Source organism: Leptosomus discolor, chromosome 9, assembly GCF_034619465.1.
Source record: "Leptosomus discolor isolate bLepDis1 chromosome 9, bLepDis1.hap2, whole genome shotgun sequence".
NCBI lineage: Eukaryota > Metazoa > Chordata > Aves > Leptosomiformes > Leptosomidae > Leptosomus > Leptosomus discolor.
In genome coordinates this window covers 46,872,900-46,890,804 of record NC_141399.1, presented here as the reverse complement: position 1 = coordinate 46,890,804, position 17,905 = coordinate 46,872,900, and the positions used below count along the sequence as shown (strand labels likewise).

General features: G+C 43.4%; 1 protein-coding gene across 3 annotated transcripts; it reads right to left on the bottom strand.

The window, feature by feature from the left end:
- Positions 1 to 1,530: 1,530 nt before the first annotated feature.
- Positions 1,531 to 6,070, bottom strand: RLIM (ring finger protein, LIM domain interacting). 3 transcript variants are annotated; one of them, XM_086469819.1, is made up of 4 exons: positions 5,887 to 6,070; positions 4,950 to 5,033; positions 3,815 to 4,109; positions 1,531 to 3,766 (listed from the first exon to the last, which is right to left on the bottom strand). In XM_086469819.1, the coding sequence occupies exons 1-4, from the start codon at positions 6,053 to 6,055 to the stop codon at positions 2,575 to 2,577; spliced, it is 1,740 nt and encodes a 579-aa protein (XP_086325945.1). In that variant the 5' UTR covers positions 6,056 to 6,070; the 3' UTR covers positions 1,531 to 2,574. The 3 variants fall into 3 exon arrangements, with proteins under 3 accessions (XP_086325945.1, XP_009954773.1, XP_086325946.1); XM_009956471.2 differs by having other exon boundaries at positions 1,531 to 4,109; XM_086469820.1 differs by lacking the exon at positions 4,950 to 5,033 and having other exon boundaries at positions 1,531 to 4,109.
- Between the last annotated feature and the right edge of the window lie 11,835 nt (positions 6,071 to 17,905).

The window sequence follows — 17,905 nt, the reverse complement described above, 5'->3', positions numbered from 1 at the left end:
GCACCTTTAGCACGCTCAGCATTGGAAAAGGCATTGAAAACACTGAAAACATTCAAGGTCTCCTGAACTGCGGTGAAATTACTCGTTCTTCGTACCGTTTGGGAAACCTCCAACGTTTTATTAGTTGCTGTTGTTACAGAAAGAGAAAATGTTAAGGCATGCCACAATTAAGCTATAACAAAACTGTAAAGTTGATCCTATCAACGTGAACAGTTACTGGAAACTCAGAACATCAAAAAGAAAGCCATGGTGAATGACGTGTACCACAGCCGTGGTTCGCGTGAAGCAGCACTAGTGGGCTCCTCGCTTTCCGGGCACCAGCTTTAGTCCTCAGAGATGCACATCAGACTTTCAAAATCTAACACAGGATTCACGTAGACAGCGGGTTTTTTTCCCCTTTCCAATTCTATGCTCCAGTAAGTCAGTAAAGCCACTGGAAACTGCACCTGATAGCACGTATTTGCTACGTGAATACTACTGGAAGAGATTCAGAGGTGTCACTTTGTGGAGGAAATTTTGGCATAGAGAGTCCAGCACCTGAAATTCATAGCTAACCTCCGATTTTACAGTGAGGCATGTCAGAGGGAAGAATTTAAAAACATGAGCTTATTTACTCTTCTGTTCAAAACCAACACCTATGTCCTCTCTGCCGCGACGGCGTCCCACCAGGAGGAAAGCGAGCTCAACAGCCAGGCAGGGTTTCCCACCGAACCAAACACCACAAAAACGCACACGTAGAAAAAATTTGGAATTTCGGGACATTGCGGAATCCTTAACTAGCTGATGAGACGTTCCAATGGCTTAAAGCAGAGACTATAGTTTATGCAACCACCACCGTAAAACACCAAAAATGTGTTTTAATTAGGAAAAAAAAAAAAGAGATAGGCCAGCTTTGGTTTTGTCATCTGAGGAACAACATCTCCCCTATAGCCCGCAAAAGCAGTTCATATCCCTTCCCAACTACCGCCCTGGAGTTGAAATAAAACTCACTTTCCCTGATGCACATCTAAGCGAGAAAAAAAAAATAAAAATTAGAGACTAAAAGAAAGAACGGGTCACTGAGGGGGAGGGACGTTCTCTCCTGCCACTGATGAGAGCTGAGGTACGTTCTCCCATTCTCAATATGCCGTGGACGTAATTTTAAATTCAACTCATTGTCAACTGTCCAACAGGAGTATAAAGAGTTTGTTGGACTTTTTAACTAGAACTTGCTCCACATTTAAACATAATTTTCAAATTTAACCTAATGCTCTAATAATCTGTTTCCCAGTTAATAGTGAAGTTATTTTTCTGTGGCACTCGAGTCACAGGCTGCCAACGCTGGATATATCAGCACGTTCACTCCACAGGTCCGGAACTTACTAACAGCGTTGAAGCTGGTGGGGGAAGAAAAAAAAACAAACCCAAACCTGTCGATGCTTGTCGGCTGAATAGTTACACAAGTTGCCTCAAAAACTGAAAGTAAAAGTTGACAGAAAAACTGGGCACAAACCTCCCTGAATGAGCTGGTACGTACCGGTTTGTATTATTACATATGAACAACCATACCCAGAAATAACCAGTCATTAGAAAAGTTTCTAATTTTTATCATCTCTTTTGGTGGCATTACTGAGCCAAAACACTGCAATTATAACATTTAATTTCCATTTTTTTTTTAATGCAATTAAGATGTCTAATTCGACTGTTTTTTATATTACAGTAGCTGTTCACATAAATAGTACAGATATGCACTGCTCTTGACAGGTACACAGTTACAAAAGCAGCTCTCGTATTCAGTTCGCTCTCGGTGTGGTGGGTTTTGTATGAAAAGCATTCTTGATTTCTAAGCATGGTACAATTTTAATTCTTAATGCGTTAGTACAACAGTGCATTGGAAAAGTACTGAGCTTCTACAAAAAAGCTTTACAATTTTAAAACAGATTTTTTTTTTTTTTATTTAAACAAGCATAGGCAATTCTTATATTTCCACAACAAGATAAATATCCCAATTAAGCTAACAGCTCATCCTACAGCGTGCCATAGTGATGGGGAAAGGGCTAACATTAGTGTTATTTACACAGACACGTCCAATATTAACCCAGGATGAAAATTAAAAATATGTTCGAGTGTGCAATTAAGTTCATATTATTGTTTCAGATAGTTGGATTTCTTGCAAAAATTCCTCTACGACTCATGTACATTTAGTTGGGACGACTTCTCAAAGAACTCCTCATCAGCACAACCTTGAGGACAAAATGTTTATTGGACCGGGATGGCAGAGGCTGGGTGGGGGAAAAGAACTTAATACTCTTCACAAAGGAAAACAAAAAAAACAAACAAAAAAAAATAAATTTTGAAGTGGTCAGATGTCTTTGGACAAATTTAACACCCAAACTGACTAGATCTTGAAAACCCTAATTAAAGACATTTTCCAATTTTAAAAGCTTGAATCCGGAGAAAAGGCTTTCATGAGGGAAGATTCACTCCAAGTCATTACTATACATTGAGGTACCACTCAAAAAGTGGCCATAAAGGAAGTGACTTCTTTGCCCATCACTATCACACTAGCTGCTCGGCCATAAACGCAGATCTCCTTTAGACAACGCTCTCTCGGTTACCAGAAGCTAAGACTGCTCTGCGACAAATGGGACAAGTGGAATTTTCTGACAACCAGCGGTCAATGCAGTGGACGTGATACTCGTGCGAACAAGGCAATTTACGGAGCTTGTTGCCTTCCGTGTACTCCGTAATACACACACTACAGGTTTTCAGAGCATCGCTCTCACCAAAATTCCTCATGGCTAGGTTGTCAATTTGTTCTTTGGTGAGTCCTCTTGGTTGGTCGTCGTCATCTTCGTTGAGTAGGAAAAATTGCGCTAGGCTAAGGAATGGTAGAGAACCACTTTCTTCAAATGTGACCGATCCCCTCGTATTCCGACCTTCCCGTCTGGCACCAGAGGTTGAACCCCCTTCGTTACCGCCTTCGTACACCTCCCCTGAGCTAACATCTGTACTTTCATTGCTTGAAGAACCACCACCTCCGCTCTGCGGCTCAGAAGCATCCACGTTCTGACTGGGAGCCGGGCCGTTGGGATCTGCATCGCTATCGCTATACATAAAGTAACTCAGCTCTCCGAAGCCTGTCATTATCTGCCTTAGCATAGTCTGGATGGCAACTGATGTGGTCTCACTCAAGCCCGTGTTTAAGATCCTACGGATCGGAATCCTGATGGTACTGACGTAAGTTCTCACTCCAGCCCGTTCCGAGCGTGAAAACGTGCGCCTAAACCCTCCCCGCTCGCTTTCGTAAGTGACTGTGTTGTTGGGTGTCTGGGACCTGGACCGAGTTCTGTTGGCTATGCTGTCTCTTTGCCGATATTCTCCTGGCCGAACTCTTCTCACCTGAAGGTCAAGGACTATAGTAGGAGGCCTCTGCCCAGGAGCCGCGGACTCACTGGTGCCGTTCGTTTCTGAAGAACCTGCTGCTTGCGGAACAGGTCTTGTTTCAGGGGCCGAAAACAGAACCGCGTTTTCACTTGGCACCTCAGTCCCCACCGTGTGCTGCCTTAAGGTCACATGCTGCCTAGTTCTAGAGCTTCCCTCAGCTTCATTCACCGAGGAGTGGTCAAGTGTTTGAGATGATGTGTTGTGATGAGACCTGCGAGGAGTCTCACTCACCGGATTAATAGGTGACCTACTTCTACCAGTCCTAGCCCGCGTTCTCCGCTGTTCTGGACTCCTGCTTCTCGCTCTCCTCTGCCCTCTAGGAGGGGAAGCTCCCTCAGTCGTCAGCTCCTCTGACGTGTTCCTTTCTGATCCAGGCTGCCTTACAGATGGTGATTCAGACCTTGGAATTTCAGAGTCACTTTGGCTGGTTTCCAAATCCTCCCCACTGGAAGGCTCTACAGATGGTTCATTCTCAGTTTCCGGATTTGTGTTCCCATTATTACGGTTGACATTTATTTCCAAACTGAATCTGAAGTCACCGCTATTTGGGTTAGTCCGGCTCACTGCTCTCCAAGACTGGTTTCCTCGCTGCCCACTCCGTGTTGTATTTCCAGTCTGTCGGACTGAATTAAGCCAGTCTATTATAGAATCTCCATTTGAAACATCTTCTGCGGACTCTGCACCTGCGAAAAAGACAGGGAACTACCAAAATTAGAGTACTGAGCTAATTTTGGAGTGATCTTTTCCAAGAACATAATTGCTTAGTTTAACAAGGGACAATTTAGAAGGGCTTAATCCTATCGAGTGCTATCGTGGTTTCACACGTAGTGTCACAATTCTAATCTACCAGAGCTCTTTTAAGGGAGCAGGAGTGGACATTTTTCTAACATGTACAGATAGGCTGCAGCCATCACATAGCGAACAAGTCATCAACATAACACAGCTTGTTTATCGTAAGGAAATGGAAAGTCACATTTCAGGTGTCATAACACATCAATATTCTGTGTTTTCCTTTCCAAACAATTAAGTGATCCATCGACCGCTGAACAGAGAACTAAGTTTGTCCTGACCCTTCACCTGAAGAATAGCTTTATAGCAAATCTATCTCACTAAGAAGGAATCCCAGCGGTAAGCTCCAAGCATCCTCCACCAGTCTCTATAGAAGGGAGACAACGAGAGCAGTACATCTTTGGAAGAATGGTGAATCAAAAAAAAAAAAAAAGGGGGGGGGAATTGCCAAAAAGCATCCCAGAAGGGAGCAGAGAGGAAGGCAATCTTAAATAAATAAACAGAAAAGAAAGAAACCTAAATGAAACTTTATCTCGATGCAAGTAACAGATGCGTTGTGCGTGAAATCTGTCCCAAACTGACCTCTGCAGCAGATTATCAGACATAACGTTCACTTAGTTTCGAAACAAAGCTCACCTTGCACCTGCCTAGGCTTAACTTGTTCCACTCCTGCACTCAAGTTAAGGTCCGTATGGGATGCTAAAGTTAAGAGTTTTCACAAATACTGTATATACCTCTATTCTCATCACTGTTTTGCTGTGGCGGACCTTCTTTAACTTGGTGTAGCCTTCTCAGCAACTCTTCTTCAGTAATTTCACCTTAGAAAATAAGCAAAATTTTCCAAAAATATTTCCAAATCATATGTATGGCAAGCATTATCAAAAGCTTCTAAAGAAGGTACAAGCCACTGCTTGTCTTGTTTTCTAATTAAATCCTGCCATAATCAGACTGCCAAACAGGTTGCTACGGGGAAGTTCAGAGACCTCAGCACCATTGTCCCAAGCAAGTTTTGCTGAAGCTGGAAGATCCAACAGTTTCAACCTATTCAAGACCGATATGCTTTCTGGTTCCGTAATCTCTACAACTTATCAGCAATTTTTGTCATCCTATACCAATTAAATGGCTGTCCAGAGTGAAATATTCAAGATAACCCCTTCGCAAGCATGAAAAAAGGTTTAAATTAGTTGAAGTCACGTTTTAAGCTGGAACTGGTTTGAATTAGGTATCATCCTACAGTCAATTTAAAGTAATAAGTCAACTGAAAACTGACATTAAAAATGCCCATGCACAATCTCACACCACACTACTTACCCTAGTTACAAACCCTTAACCTCACCAGCACAAAATTTTCACAGAGATGCTTAAGGGAGATTAGTTTTCCATCAAAAATGTCTAAGGGTCCATAAGTGGAACTGGGTCAACTCTGGGTGTTCCTGTCAAGTAAACACTAGACTTTTGTAGCAGATGAATCCACATGATCCTAACTACCTCTCCACTACAGGGGACTGCTCAAATTTGAGTATGCACAAATTAGCAAGAAGCTGCTTCCTCCCATGGAACACAACTGCAGCACACAAACTAAATGGGTGGAACAGTTTCAGGAGAACAGGAAACGACACAAACCGCCTACAAGTAACTCTAGTGAGATGTCTGTACACGAGCATTACCTACCTGGTGTTCCTAGCAAATTGTTATCTCTCATAAGCCTGTAGTCTTCTTCACTCAGGTTGTTGACAAACTGATAGAAAGCTTCTTCTCGATCTAACCGATCTAGCTGACTCTGACGTTGGGCTTCCGATTGATCAATACTTCCTTTGTCACTAGAATCTGAGCTTTCCATCTTGATGCGTGGAAGAGTACCTAAAAAAAAAAAAGACAAAACAAACCCTTCATCCACTGTAGTGAAATACGGCATGAAATTTAGGCATGTTTAACCTGTACCACATTCTTCATGGCTATCCTTAAATTTTGGGTGGGGCAGGGGGGAAGTAGTTTGCTAATGAAGCTTCAGTTAAGATGAGGTGCATAACCACGGGGATCAAAAATGACATCATTCTCGAAGCATGAACCTCTTCAAGAGCTACAAACAAAATCTATGCCCATCGTTACCAAATACTCCATAAAGCATAAAGCAGCAAGTGTGAACACGTGGAATATCATCAGCCATCACCCTTAGTCCATCTGTACACTCCCATAGTTGACAAGGTGTCCATGACTACCTGCTTTTAGCATAAAATACTCCCATATACTGCACCTGCCTCACAAAGCATGCCTTACAGTGCCACACAACAGGGCAGCGCAAGGCAGAAGCCAGCCCTGATTACGCTCTCCAGCTCCAAAAGAACATGGGATTATACGTTCATTGCTTCCTCCTGCCTGTGACAAGCAACACCCCCTTCACCATCCAAGTGATTTTTAGCAGAATGAAGGGGCTATGAAGAATTTCAGCATAGAAGACAGAGGATGCTGTTGGAACACTGTGTGTGCAAAAAGAAAACAAGTATTCGTTTCCTCAAAACAGGAAAAGGGTTTGTAAATCACCTTTGTAGTTCTCTCTCAAGAGAAAAATTTAATTGCAAGTTTTGACATTTACCGAATTACTGATGTTGACAAATCAAGTTTCCAGGACAAAACTCCACAGTGTATACCAGGTGTAACTTCTGCTATAAAGAGCTGTCTTCTCTATTGCATGCTTTAATAATCTTCTCCTCATATTGTTTTTGATTTGGATGAGACCCTTGACAACATCTCTCTCTCAAAAAAAAAAATTATTGATGAACGCCATGCCTCCCTTTGATAAACATTGTAATAAAACACATGCAAATGCAGGAGACATTCTGGCACTAGTTGCACCATGCAAATATATCAAATGAATTTAAAATAATAACTGGTTTCCTTAATCACTATGCCTTGCTATTCACAACATCAAGAATTTTCCTGTACAACTGGTAGAATCTAGTTACTCAGAGAGGTGATTAGCAAGCTAATCCTCTGCATGCTAAAAAGCTCTGCAATAACATTCCCCATCAGAAAACATTCCTTTCATTTAAACCATACTTCATGTGACATGAAAATACTGGAAGAATAAAGCTTTTCTGCTTCTCACTGGAAAATTTCCAACACTTAGACATCTGTCTAGTGCAAAAAGCATCTTTTTTTGGTTTGTCAGCACAGCTGTCAAGTCAAGACTGCCCACAGTTTACATTAGTGCTTCTCCACAGAAGAGCAGCACTGCATGATCTCCGCGGGTAGTTTATTTCAGCTGCTGTTGTGAAAATTAAAGCGCACTGACAACCTCAGTGTGTGAGAGTAGAAAATTCCACAGGATGGGACATCCCATTATTGCAGACTTGCAAATTATAAAAGAGCTGCTCCAACCCTCTTTGTCTTGAATTCTGACGCAGTAGAACTTGTTTTTAAGTCAGTCATATTAAAGCACAAATGACTTGTTGCCACTCAGTAATACAGTATGAGAGAGGCTGCTGGTATTTTTTGGTTCTGTGAACTTCTGCCACTCTACCAAAGAAATTATTTTTCACCTTTTTATCAGTAAGCAGCAGCAACCACTAGGGTCGCCACCGTTTCAAATGGAAGCCTATCAGCTTTCCCTGCATTGCCAAATCTCTGGTGCAATCTGCAGACTGCATGGCCCGTCTGAAGACTTGCATGTGATGTGCTGTCAAATACCCCGATAAATGAGCCCATTCACAGTGGACGTTGAGCAATGGTTTCATCAGGTATGTCCCACTCTGCCTGGGCTCAGTTATGAAAGCTGTATGCCCTTCAAATCTCAAGACACATATTTCTAATGAGAACATAGCTTGCTGGACACTCAAACAACTCTTTACAAGCTTTCTGTAGCAGAATTATGACTCCAAGTAACTTCACTTAAGGACATATTCATTCTAGAGAAGGTACCAGAAACACAAAGACAGCTGCTTTTAAAAGAAGCGTCTGAATAAAGCCTCAAGTAGAACGAGAGACTTGCATCCAAAATAAAACCTTGAAAGATGCACCGGCTCTCTGGGGATCCACAGCAATAATCTAACAGGCATTCCTTTTTAGGACAACAATGAAAGAAAGTTGACAACAAGATTAAGAAAATATGGGAACGTAGTAAGACGCTCAGGGACAGCAGTAGCACAAAGTTTTGTGAAATATTTTCCCCCAAACGACTGCCACTTTGGTATTTACCGACTTTAAAACACATAGAATGTCTTCATAAAGATGGCAGTATTAACATATTTGTAAGCATTAGACTAATTCTACCACAGCTTTTAAAAAAAGAAAACTGCACTTTGCATGAGCTCTGTTTACTGCTTATGCTCTGAAGTTCTCCTTTTAACTGCAAATCTCAGTGCCTGCAGGCACCTTAGCTATATAACGCCTATTTGAGTCAAAGACATTTGCCTGCTCCGTTTCAGAAGAGGAAGGGGCACCATTCTTGCTCAGGGAAAAAGGGAAACTCAAAACAAGGGAAGGGCAGGGGGGGTGGGGATTTCTTCTCTACCCACAGGCAGATGTACACTTCGACAGGTGATCCTTTCGGAAATGCTCGGCGTAAGCCAAAGTCAGTCTTACTTATTTCCGGGTTTGCTCCTCTTTTCTCCTCCACCATCTCATACCTTCTCTCCTAAACCATCAAACCAAGCCAAGACTGTAGAGACACTATTGCTAAGAAAAAAGCCTCAGAGGTGGGATCTTGAATTAAGCCTTTAATTTACTTTACAACTATTTCTACTAGTGACAAACTCACGGTATTTTCCTATTGCAAGCTACTGTAACGGATTACGCTAGCCCACTGTACCCCAATTTCATGCTGTTCAGCTTCAATGTCCTAAAAATACCATATATCTAGATGGGACATTTACACTGATGGAAAAACAGACAACAAAGAAACACGTAAAAGCACAGCAACACATTCTCCCTACCTTACTGCCGACAGCAAATGGGACAACACTCTTCAAACTCAAGCTCTGATATTAGAACCAGTAAACGGAAAATAGGATTTCTACCCCAAGGCTTCTGTTACTTTCTCTCTCTTCACTGTCCACTCAGCTCAATGTCCACATTGTCCATTTTAAGCTTCGCCGCCCACACACCACTGCAGAGCACTACATTACCAGACTGAACCTACCAGAATATTTCGACTACTACTGTCTCAGCATGACTCCACGGGTCCCATCTGGCTGTACAACAGGATTTCCACGGTGGCAGTTACTATGTCACCTCGCTCCTATTTCAGGGTGGTAGAGCGTTGCAGAAATAACTTGAAAACCTGACCCTCATTCAGGATTCTGCTCTCAGCTCATACACAGCAGAAAATTAAGACTAGCTTAATTGAAGCTGACTACAGTAACACAGGGAAACCTGGCGAGGGAAAACCAACAGGTATACTATTAAATTACAACAAAATAACCAACACTTGATTATCTAATAAGCAGGTACACTTCATTTCTCTTTCTTCCAGTGGTTCAGTTCAACTCAAAGTAAGACTTTGTTCTTATCCAAGTTTAAAGATCCAGAATTTCCTTCTTTAGTGTCCTCCCTCATCAGCACTGAGTTGACAAAGGGTGGGGAAGGTCAAATTATCAGCAGGAAGTTCAGATCTGTTGATGATTATTGCCAACTTCAGCTGAGATACCCAGCAATGAAAATCACCTTATGGGAAAACCAGGAGGGGGGCAAGAATCACCTGAAGATTGCACAAAACAACATAATCTTAGCTAGAATAAATTATTTTCTTGTTAAAAAAAAAAAAAAAAAGGAATTACTCTTCAGCAGCTGACTATCCAGACACATAACTACACCGAATTCTTAATTGCTGTTCCCATCCTTCCACAAGTCAGCAAAGCATCTTCCCTGCTGTTATGCTTCAACAATCTCAGAGATTTCAGAGCACAAACGACTAGCTGTCTCTCCACTAGAGACTGCAGCAGCACAAACAGTAAGCCCACAAAAGGTATTGTTTCTTACAATCTTTTATTCAAGAGGAAGTAATATTAGATTGTTCCTATCCACAAGAGCATAAGAGTACTGGATATTCCTTCAATAATGCAAAGTTATCATTCTTACAGTACAAGAAATATTTTACATTTTCCCTTATGCCAAGTCATGTGTAAACTACATCCAATCAGTCAGGAATTTACTACTTTAAAAAAAATAAATCTGGTGGGACAGCAAGCAGTGATAAAATACTTGTGCTGTCCATCTATCTTCAACAATAACGCTGTGTATCTCCACATTGCTTAGCACTTAGGGACTACAGAATTCTTCCCAGAAATAGTACTAACGGACCACGAGGCACAGTGATACATCACCAGCTCTTCCTCCTTCAACAATGTGTAATATCTCCTGACATTAGTTATCTATATTGAATACCAAGACACTACCTTAGCTCGTATTTCTGATTTTTTAAATTTAAAAAAAAAAGATTACATAAAACATTAGAACTCTCATTAAACTAACTAGGCAATACTCGGAAGATCTAACAAACTCAGAAACCGCTCATTTGCGGGGTTAAATGAAAAAGCAATACCTTAAAGCTGTTATCTTCACTACATTTATGGGGCAAGTCTCAAATTCTAACAGGAGAAAGGTACTGAAGTAGTTAAACTGCAGAAACAAGCCAGATGCTCAGAGTTAGCTGTGCAACAAAAATTTCCTCTAAAACTCCCCCCATCTAGGTGCCACCGGGATTTCAACGTTACATGAGAATTTGTAGCGCCCTGTACGTTAGGAACGTTTTCCTGAATTACCTCACGTCCCAGCAACATAATTAACACCTTTGAATAAACAAAAAAGATGATGACAATATGAGTGTTTCATAGGTGTGCTCAGCAGAAGGCTAATTTCTCATTTATGATTCATAACCTCATCTTAAAATTAGGTACTTCAACCGGTAGAGCACCTTGCTTACTTCCAGGCTGCAGAAATCATCAAATGCTTTGACTAAAAGAAGTGACTCAGTAGTGGAAGCCAGAAATACTTATTTTCTGTTTCGGGTTGTTACAGATTAACTATTTTTTCCTCCCCTGCTTTCACTGAACATATCTCAAAGACACTTTAGCTCTACAGCAGAAGCACAACACAGCTGTCTGTTCAAAGTGCTCTCCATGAACTCTGACTTCAGCAGCTCCAACATACCATCCCGTTTGGCAGGACCAGCCCCAGCCAGCAGTCTCTCCAATTCCATTTCTCAAATGACACAGGAACAGCAGCTAGAACAGGCAGTTCTGCTACCCCATGTTCTTTAAGCACAAACAGAACCAACTTCACGTGCGGTATTCAGCTGACCCACCCCACCTCACCACTACTAGGTTTTCCTAGAAGAATTAAAAGTTGAAAAACTTAACTCCATGCCAGTCAGTATCCGATTTCTCAATACTTAAAACTAGCAGGAAGTAAGACATAACAGAAACTACATTTTCATCTTCAATGTTTCATCATTCAAGTCTGCAAGCTCACAAGTAGAAGCAAGAACTGACTGTCAGTGAATCCTAACATTAAAGGAAGAAGATACCATAAACCAGTGAAATGAAACAGCTATCTATTTGCATTATACATGCAGCTTCATTATGTCAAGTTTGGGTGGTTTGTTTTTTTTTTTTTTTCCCCCTTTTGTGCAGGTGCACTAGTTTCCTTTTGTGATCACGCTGGAGGCTTTGATAGCTGTTCTGGTTTGGGTTAAACCAGAACTAATTCTGTTTGAGTCATTTTACTTTTCAGTTAAGTCTCTTCTAAGTAACTGCACTTTCTGAAACAGCAGCATGTTTTCCCAGACAGTGACCGCTCCCAGCAGTGCCAACCCCTGGTGTTTACAGTCAGTCCCAAGGAACGGGATGCAGAGAGGCCCTGGCTTGGACTGGTTCTTGTAGCGACCAAGGTCACTGCTGAATCTTGTACCGTGTGTTGGGGTGTGGGAGTGAAAAGGGTCACAAGCACGTGAAAGGCCGCACCTGCAGGGAGAAGCGAACCGGACAGGTGACCCAAACCTGACCCACAGAGTGTTCCATCCCATAGATGTCATATTCAGTATAAGCTGAGGGATCACGAGGGTCTGTCTCTCTTCTTCGATGGCGACATCTGAGGAGGGCTCTGTCTGTCCTTCTGTCGTCGCTCCCGATCCGTGCATCCCTGAATCCAGTGCCTGAGCCCAGCTCCTGCCTCCCATCCCTGTCTGCTGCCCAGTCCAGCCTGGGACTGCCCCAGTGCCAGCCCTGCAGCATCAGTGGGGACATACTGCCATCAGGGTGGGGTGAGTTGGGTTCGGTGTTGGTGTTGTATCTACTTCTTTATTTTCTTATTTTTATTATCTTTTCTCTCATCATTATTGTTTCATTAAAGCTGTTTTAGTTTTCTCTTCCAAATGGTAAAGTCTCTCTCCCTTGTTCTCTCTCCCTTCCCCTTCTTGGAGGGGAGAGGGGTTAATAGAGAGCGTCTGCCATTCATTAGTGGCCAGCCCAGCCTCAACCCTTGACAACAGCATAGGTACAATTCACTCATCTACATTTTACAAAGAGCAACAAGTGACAAACTTTTCTAGTTTTCAAAGTCACATCATGAATTTTTTATATACTCCTGCTTTTCTGATATTCTTCCCTTCTATTGACACTGATGAACAACAGATCTATGCTCTTACTAGGTTTCTACTAAACTTACCACAAATATTAAGCACTCAAGAACTCCCTATGTCCTCTGCCTCAAAAAATATCATGGAACATGTATCAACTTCTGGAAAGCTGGAAGAAAATTTTGTCTTCTACGGAGTGTTCCATGTAAACTGCTATAAAATTTAAATGCCAGCTTCACAAGGAGTGTTAAACATCAGTTCAGCTATTTCACTACCCCAGTATATTTCAAAGCAAAGGCTGTAAAACAAGATGTCGTTCTGAACATGCATTTTAAACAATAGAAAGCAGATGAATACTCTTGCAGAAGAGTTGTAGAAAATTCAAGAGAACAAAAAAAATGAGAGGGGAAAACATTTCAACAGAACCAACTGCTGAGATGAAGAGAAACACTCTTAGATGTACTATCAAATCCCGAGAAGTCAGAAAGAAGTGAAGAAATCGGGGTGCAAAATCCCAGCAGGCTCCAACAGTCCTACAGTAGCCAAGGCAGAGCAGACATCTTACTGTATAAATCCCCAACTCAAAGAGACCTAGTTAAATAAAAAACAAAACTCATTCCGAGTTTTCCAATGTTATCTTCCATATGAAAGGGTAGAGCTTAGCAATTCCAGAATACTGAGAGCATGTGAAATGAAGATGGAGCTCTGAAAATAAAATGCAGTAAGAACTGCCAAAACCCAGGGCCTCGTATTGTATCATCTGCACTTACTAAACCAACATTTTTCACATACAAGTTGAAAATAAAATTAAGATAGTACCGCCTTTTGCCCTCAAATTCATATGACATCACAGAAGAAAAAAGCTCAGCGTATACAAGGTGTAACAAGTTTCTAGCACTGGAGTCTCGTGAAATGATGCTCTTTTCCCCCAGAACTGAGCTTCTTGCTAGGTCAGCAAGCAGAAGGCCCGCTCTGAAGCTCAAAGGAAGAAGTAATGTTACACGCAAGTAACCAGCGTTGACACTGAAGACAGCAGAATAAACAGGATTGACATGCAAGGAAGCTGTACCCACAAAACTACATGATGACCACCATGTAGTGTTTTGATTTCTGAAGAAACAGAACTTCTGGTTAGTGAAAGCACTAAGCCAATCATAACTCACTAAATTTCAATTAAAAAGAGAGAAACTCATCTTTAAATTTACCACCAAATCTCACCATCTCCACAAAACTGCTGCTAACGCAGCTACTACTGAAAATAAAAGACGAATAAAAGAATGACAATCACTACAACCACAAGCCACATAGGAATTCTGAGACATGGACTTCTGTTGTCATTGATGTCTAGTGCCTAACAAATACAGAAGTGGAAAATAAAGTAAAATTTACTTGAATTTAAACAGGTATCTGTGAGACTAGAACTCCATTTCTGATTATATACCAAGGCAGGCTCAAGCATTCCAACAAGACTACGTGCACACAGATCTTGCATATTGGAATTCAGAATGCTCTAAGCAAAATGTTTTTAAGTTACTAAATTAAGACAAAATACGCGCTGACTTTTCCTACATATTCAATGATCATTAGGTGGTTTTATGAGAGAACTCTGCAAACTTCCTTGAGTAAAAAGCTGAGCTTCAACACCGCACATCAGCAAAAAGTGACTATCAAGTATCTCGTTAGTACAAAGCTAAACAGTTTGAAGGAGACACAGGCTTGTGTGTTTCTTACGATCTTCACTGCAGCCAGGAACCTGTCCAAAAGCAAAATGGAGTCTCTGTGATGCTTCTGGCTATCCCTACTCACCGTACAAACGTCCCGACTCGTAAGTTATTACACTGCTATACTGTCTTGAAGTACTGGGTTTGAGATCCACAAGACTGTCACAAAAATACACTGAAGACAGAGATGTTCCCATTTGGCTTTATCCCTTCTAGACTGATTTTTGCAAGCTCAAGAGCTGGTAAGTTTTCATCAAGCCTGAAATGAACTCAGAAAAATTTGGGATAAATACCAAATAATCTTGTTCGGATTCAAATGTTTTAATAGATGGAAACAGAGTTCTCTACCAAAAAATTAAAACAGCCTAGTAATGTGTTAACCTTTATTAAATGGGACTTGAATGCACACTTTAGACCCAAGCATATGAAGTCATAACATTGTTATGGCTGTCAAAAAAAAAAAGTACATCACCTCCACTGCAACTAGAAGCATTCTACTAAGATCAAGGAATTTATTTTGACACATTCCCGTAGGGAAGAGGAATAAAGGAACAAGCTAGGCAGGTATACTAATATATAGGTGTTTTGAAAGCGTTTCCATTTAAGGATCACACTACCCACTCCCCTAAAAAAGCCAGTAAAAAAAAAAAAAACCACCACCAAAACCCAGACACATAGTGGAGACCAGACACTTGTAACGCTGTTTTCCAGTACACCTTGACATGGCTGTGAATTCAGGAATAGATGAAAAATAAATACAATACAGACAACAACCACTACACGCTTCAAAAATGCTGTTGTGGTTATTTCAGTGACAAACATTTACGTAGCCAGAATTGCTGATGAAGAGAACACTGCAGTTGTTATGCTTTAGTGGTCTAACATAACACGAAGCCCTTAATTTTACGATGTGTGGTGTGTTTTTCCCTGTCAGGAGCAGGCAAGACATAATTCCAAGCTATAGTTTAACTCCAAAATGGTAAACCTGTAGAGGGAATACAGTCAGTTTAACTGCTAGTTGACCAGTACAACAAAACTAAGCATCTGACTCTCAATTAAGATAATTAACTGCATAAGAAGCAGCCAACTGTTTATTTCTTTAAAAAGACTTGACAAGTCACTGCAATTAAAATTCAGAGGCAATTCGGTGTCAGAGCTTCTTCAGCATTTTGACCACGATTTTTGACTTGAAACTAACCAGTACTGCCAGTATGGACAGGGAAAATAAATCAGATGCGTGATGGTACTAGTTTGAATTCAAGTTTGAATTCTTGTTTACGCGCTTCTCTGTATAAAGACTCTTATCTTCCTGAAAAATTGTGAAACAAACTAAACTATTATAAAAGAAAAAAAATCTGTATTTTTTGCTGTGAAACCTTTACTCAGGCTTGTTCTACTGCACACTAAAATCAAGACACATAAGAAACCTTAATAACTACATTACATATATACTGTTATATACAACCAGATATTGCTCCTCCATTAAAGCAGGTAACTGCAGATGCAGAAATACATACATCCAGCTGGACTTGACAACGGTTTTGAAGTAACTGAAATCTTAAGTGTTAACAACCAGCAAAGGGAAGGAAGAACCTGCACAGGAAACTACGGTGAACAGAGCAAAGATGACGTTATTAACTGGAGAGAAACGAACGGGATAGGAATAGCAAACATCACAGGTTTTAACAGGTCCCAGGCTGATCAAGACCCTTACAACAGACACGGCAAGATATGAAAAGTTCCTCTTGCCTGTCTCCCACAACAGGGCTTCTCCTCTTAACTCACGGGAACAGACTGAAAACATAGTCCTGAAAAGCTGCGATTCCTTAAGTAGGCACTACAGAGTATGGCGAGGCCCAAGATAGCGGCTGCAATTCCCCCACACACTCCACCCCTCCAAAAAGGGGCTAGTTTCAACTCCTTCCCCAGCCCAACCGCATACCTAGAGGGTGAGAGGCCCAGCAGCCCTCTCCGAGAAGGGGGGAGGGGGGGGCGCAAACCATCCTCCAGCTCCAAATGGAGGAACAGGTTCGGCCCGCCTTGGGCGGGAGGCCCTGCCCCACGCCCTGGGAGAAAGGGGAGAAGCCCCCAGGGTGACAGAGCCCGGCCCATCCGGCAGAGACAGGGCCCGAGGATCCTCGCAATGCCCCGGGCACACCCGCGCTCAGACCGCCATCACCGCCCCCAGCTCCATCACGGCACCCCGCTCCGCCTCTGCCGCCGAGCGGTTTCGGCCTCCCGAGCCCCGCCGAGCCAGGAGCCGCCCTGCTCTGCCCGGGACACCGCAGTCCGCACGGCGGGGACCCACAGCAGGGGCAGAGGGGGTCCCCGCGGCCCCCAGCCGCCCCCGGCTCCGAGCGGGGGCCGCAGCCGCCGCCGCCTCCCCTGGGCCTGGGCCTCTCCCTTCTCCGGGCCATTTTGAGAGTCCGCCTCCGGCCTCGATACTCACCGCCCGCCGCCACCGCCCGCCGCCGCCTCCCCAGCTCTCGGTCCGCTGCTCTCCCCGCTCCTCAGCGGGCTCGGTCCTGGCTCGCCCCGCTCCGTCCGTCCCTAAACACCCGCAGCGTCGCCCTCCCTCCCCTCTCAGGCGGCCATTTTCTGCTCCATTGTTACCAAGGAACGGGGGCCCGGAAGCGGCCGCCGAGAAACGGAAGTGAAGGCGCACGCGCCTCTGCGCAGGCGCCGCCACCCACTCCGGGGGGGTGGGGGGGGGGGAGGGCGGCCCAACGAGAGGAGCGTGGAGGACCGTGTGGGTAGAGCGGCCCCAGCGCCGCGGCGGCGCCGCCATTTTGAAGAGGGGTCAAGGCCGAGGGCTGTGGCCGGGTGGGATGGAGGGGAGGCGGCTGCCGGCGGCCTTCAGGGCCACCCCCTCGGCCCACAGCCTCCTGGTGCCCCGGGGGGCTCAGCAGTGCCCACTTGTGGTGCCGTTAGGGCGCAGCAGCAGTAGGGCCTGTGTCCCCAGAAGAGCCGGGCCTGTCGGTGTGGGGGCCATTTCACGTCGCCTCATGCTGAGGTGCCAGCGCCCAAGGCTGGCGGTGGCCAACATTTCCAAAATCCAAGTTGAAAACTGGCAGCGAGTACCGGTGGCTGTCAGCGGGGATGTTCAGCCTCCTCACCCTCCAACCTCGGCAGGGTTTCACCTCTCAAACTGCCTTTTCTCTGCTGCTTAACGCGTTGTGTATTAAACTGTCACACTGAGACATTCCTCTTTTCCAATATGAGCCTTAATTAATTGAACACCAGGCTCCATGTGTTCTGTAAGGCCTGTTCCTGGGTTAAATTTTTCTGCACTTCTTCCCCTCTCACCACTGAAACTATAGGTGGCAGCTGTGTTACCGCCAGGGTTGGCCCACCTCACTCGTGGCATTCTGGCAGAGAAGTGAAACCAGGAATCGGT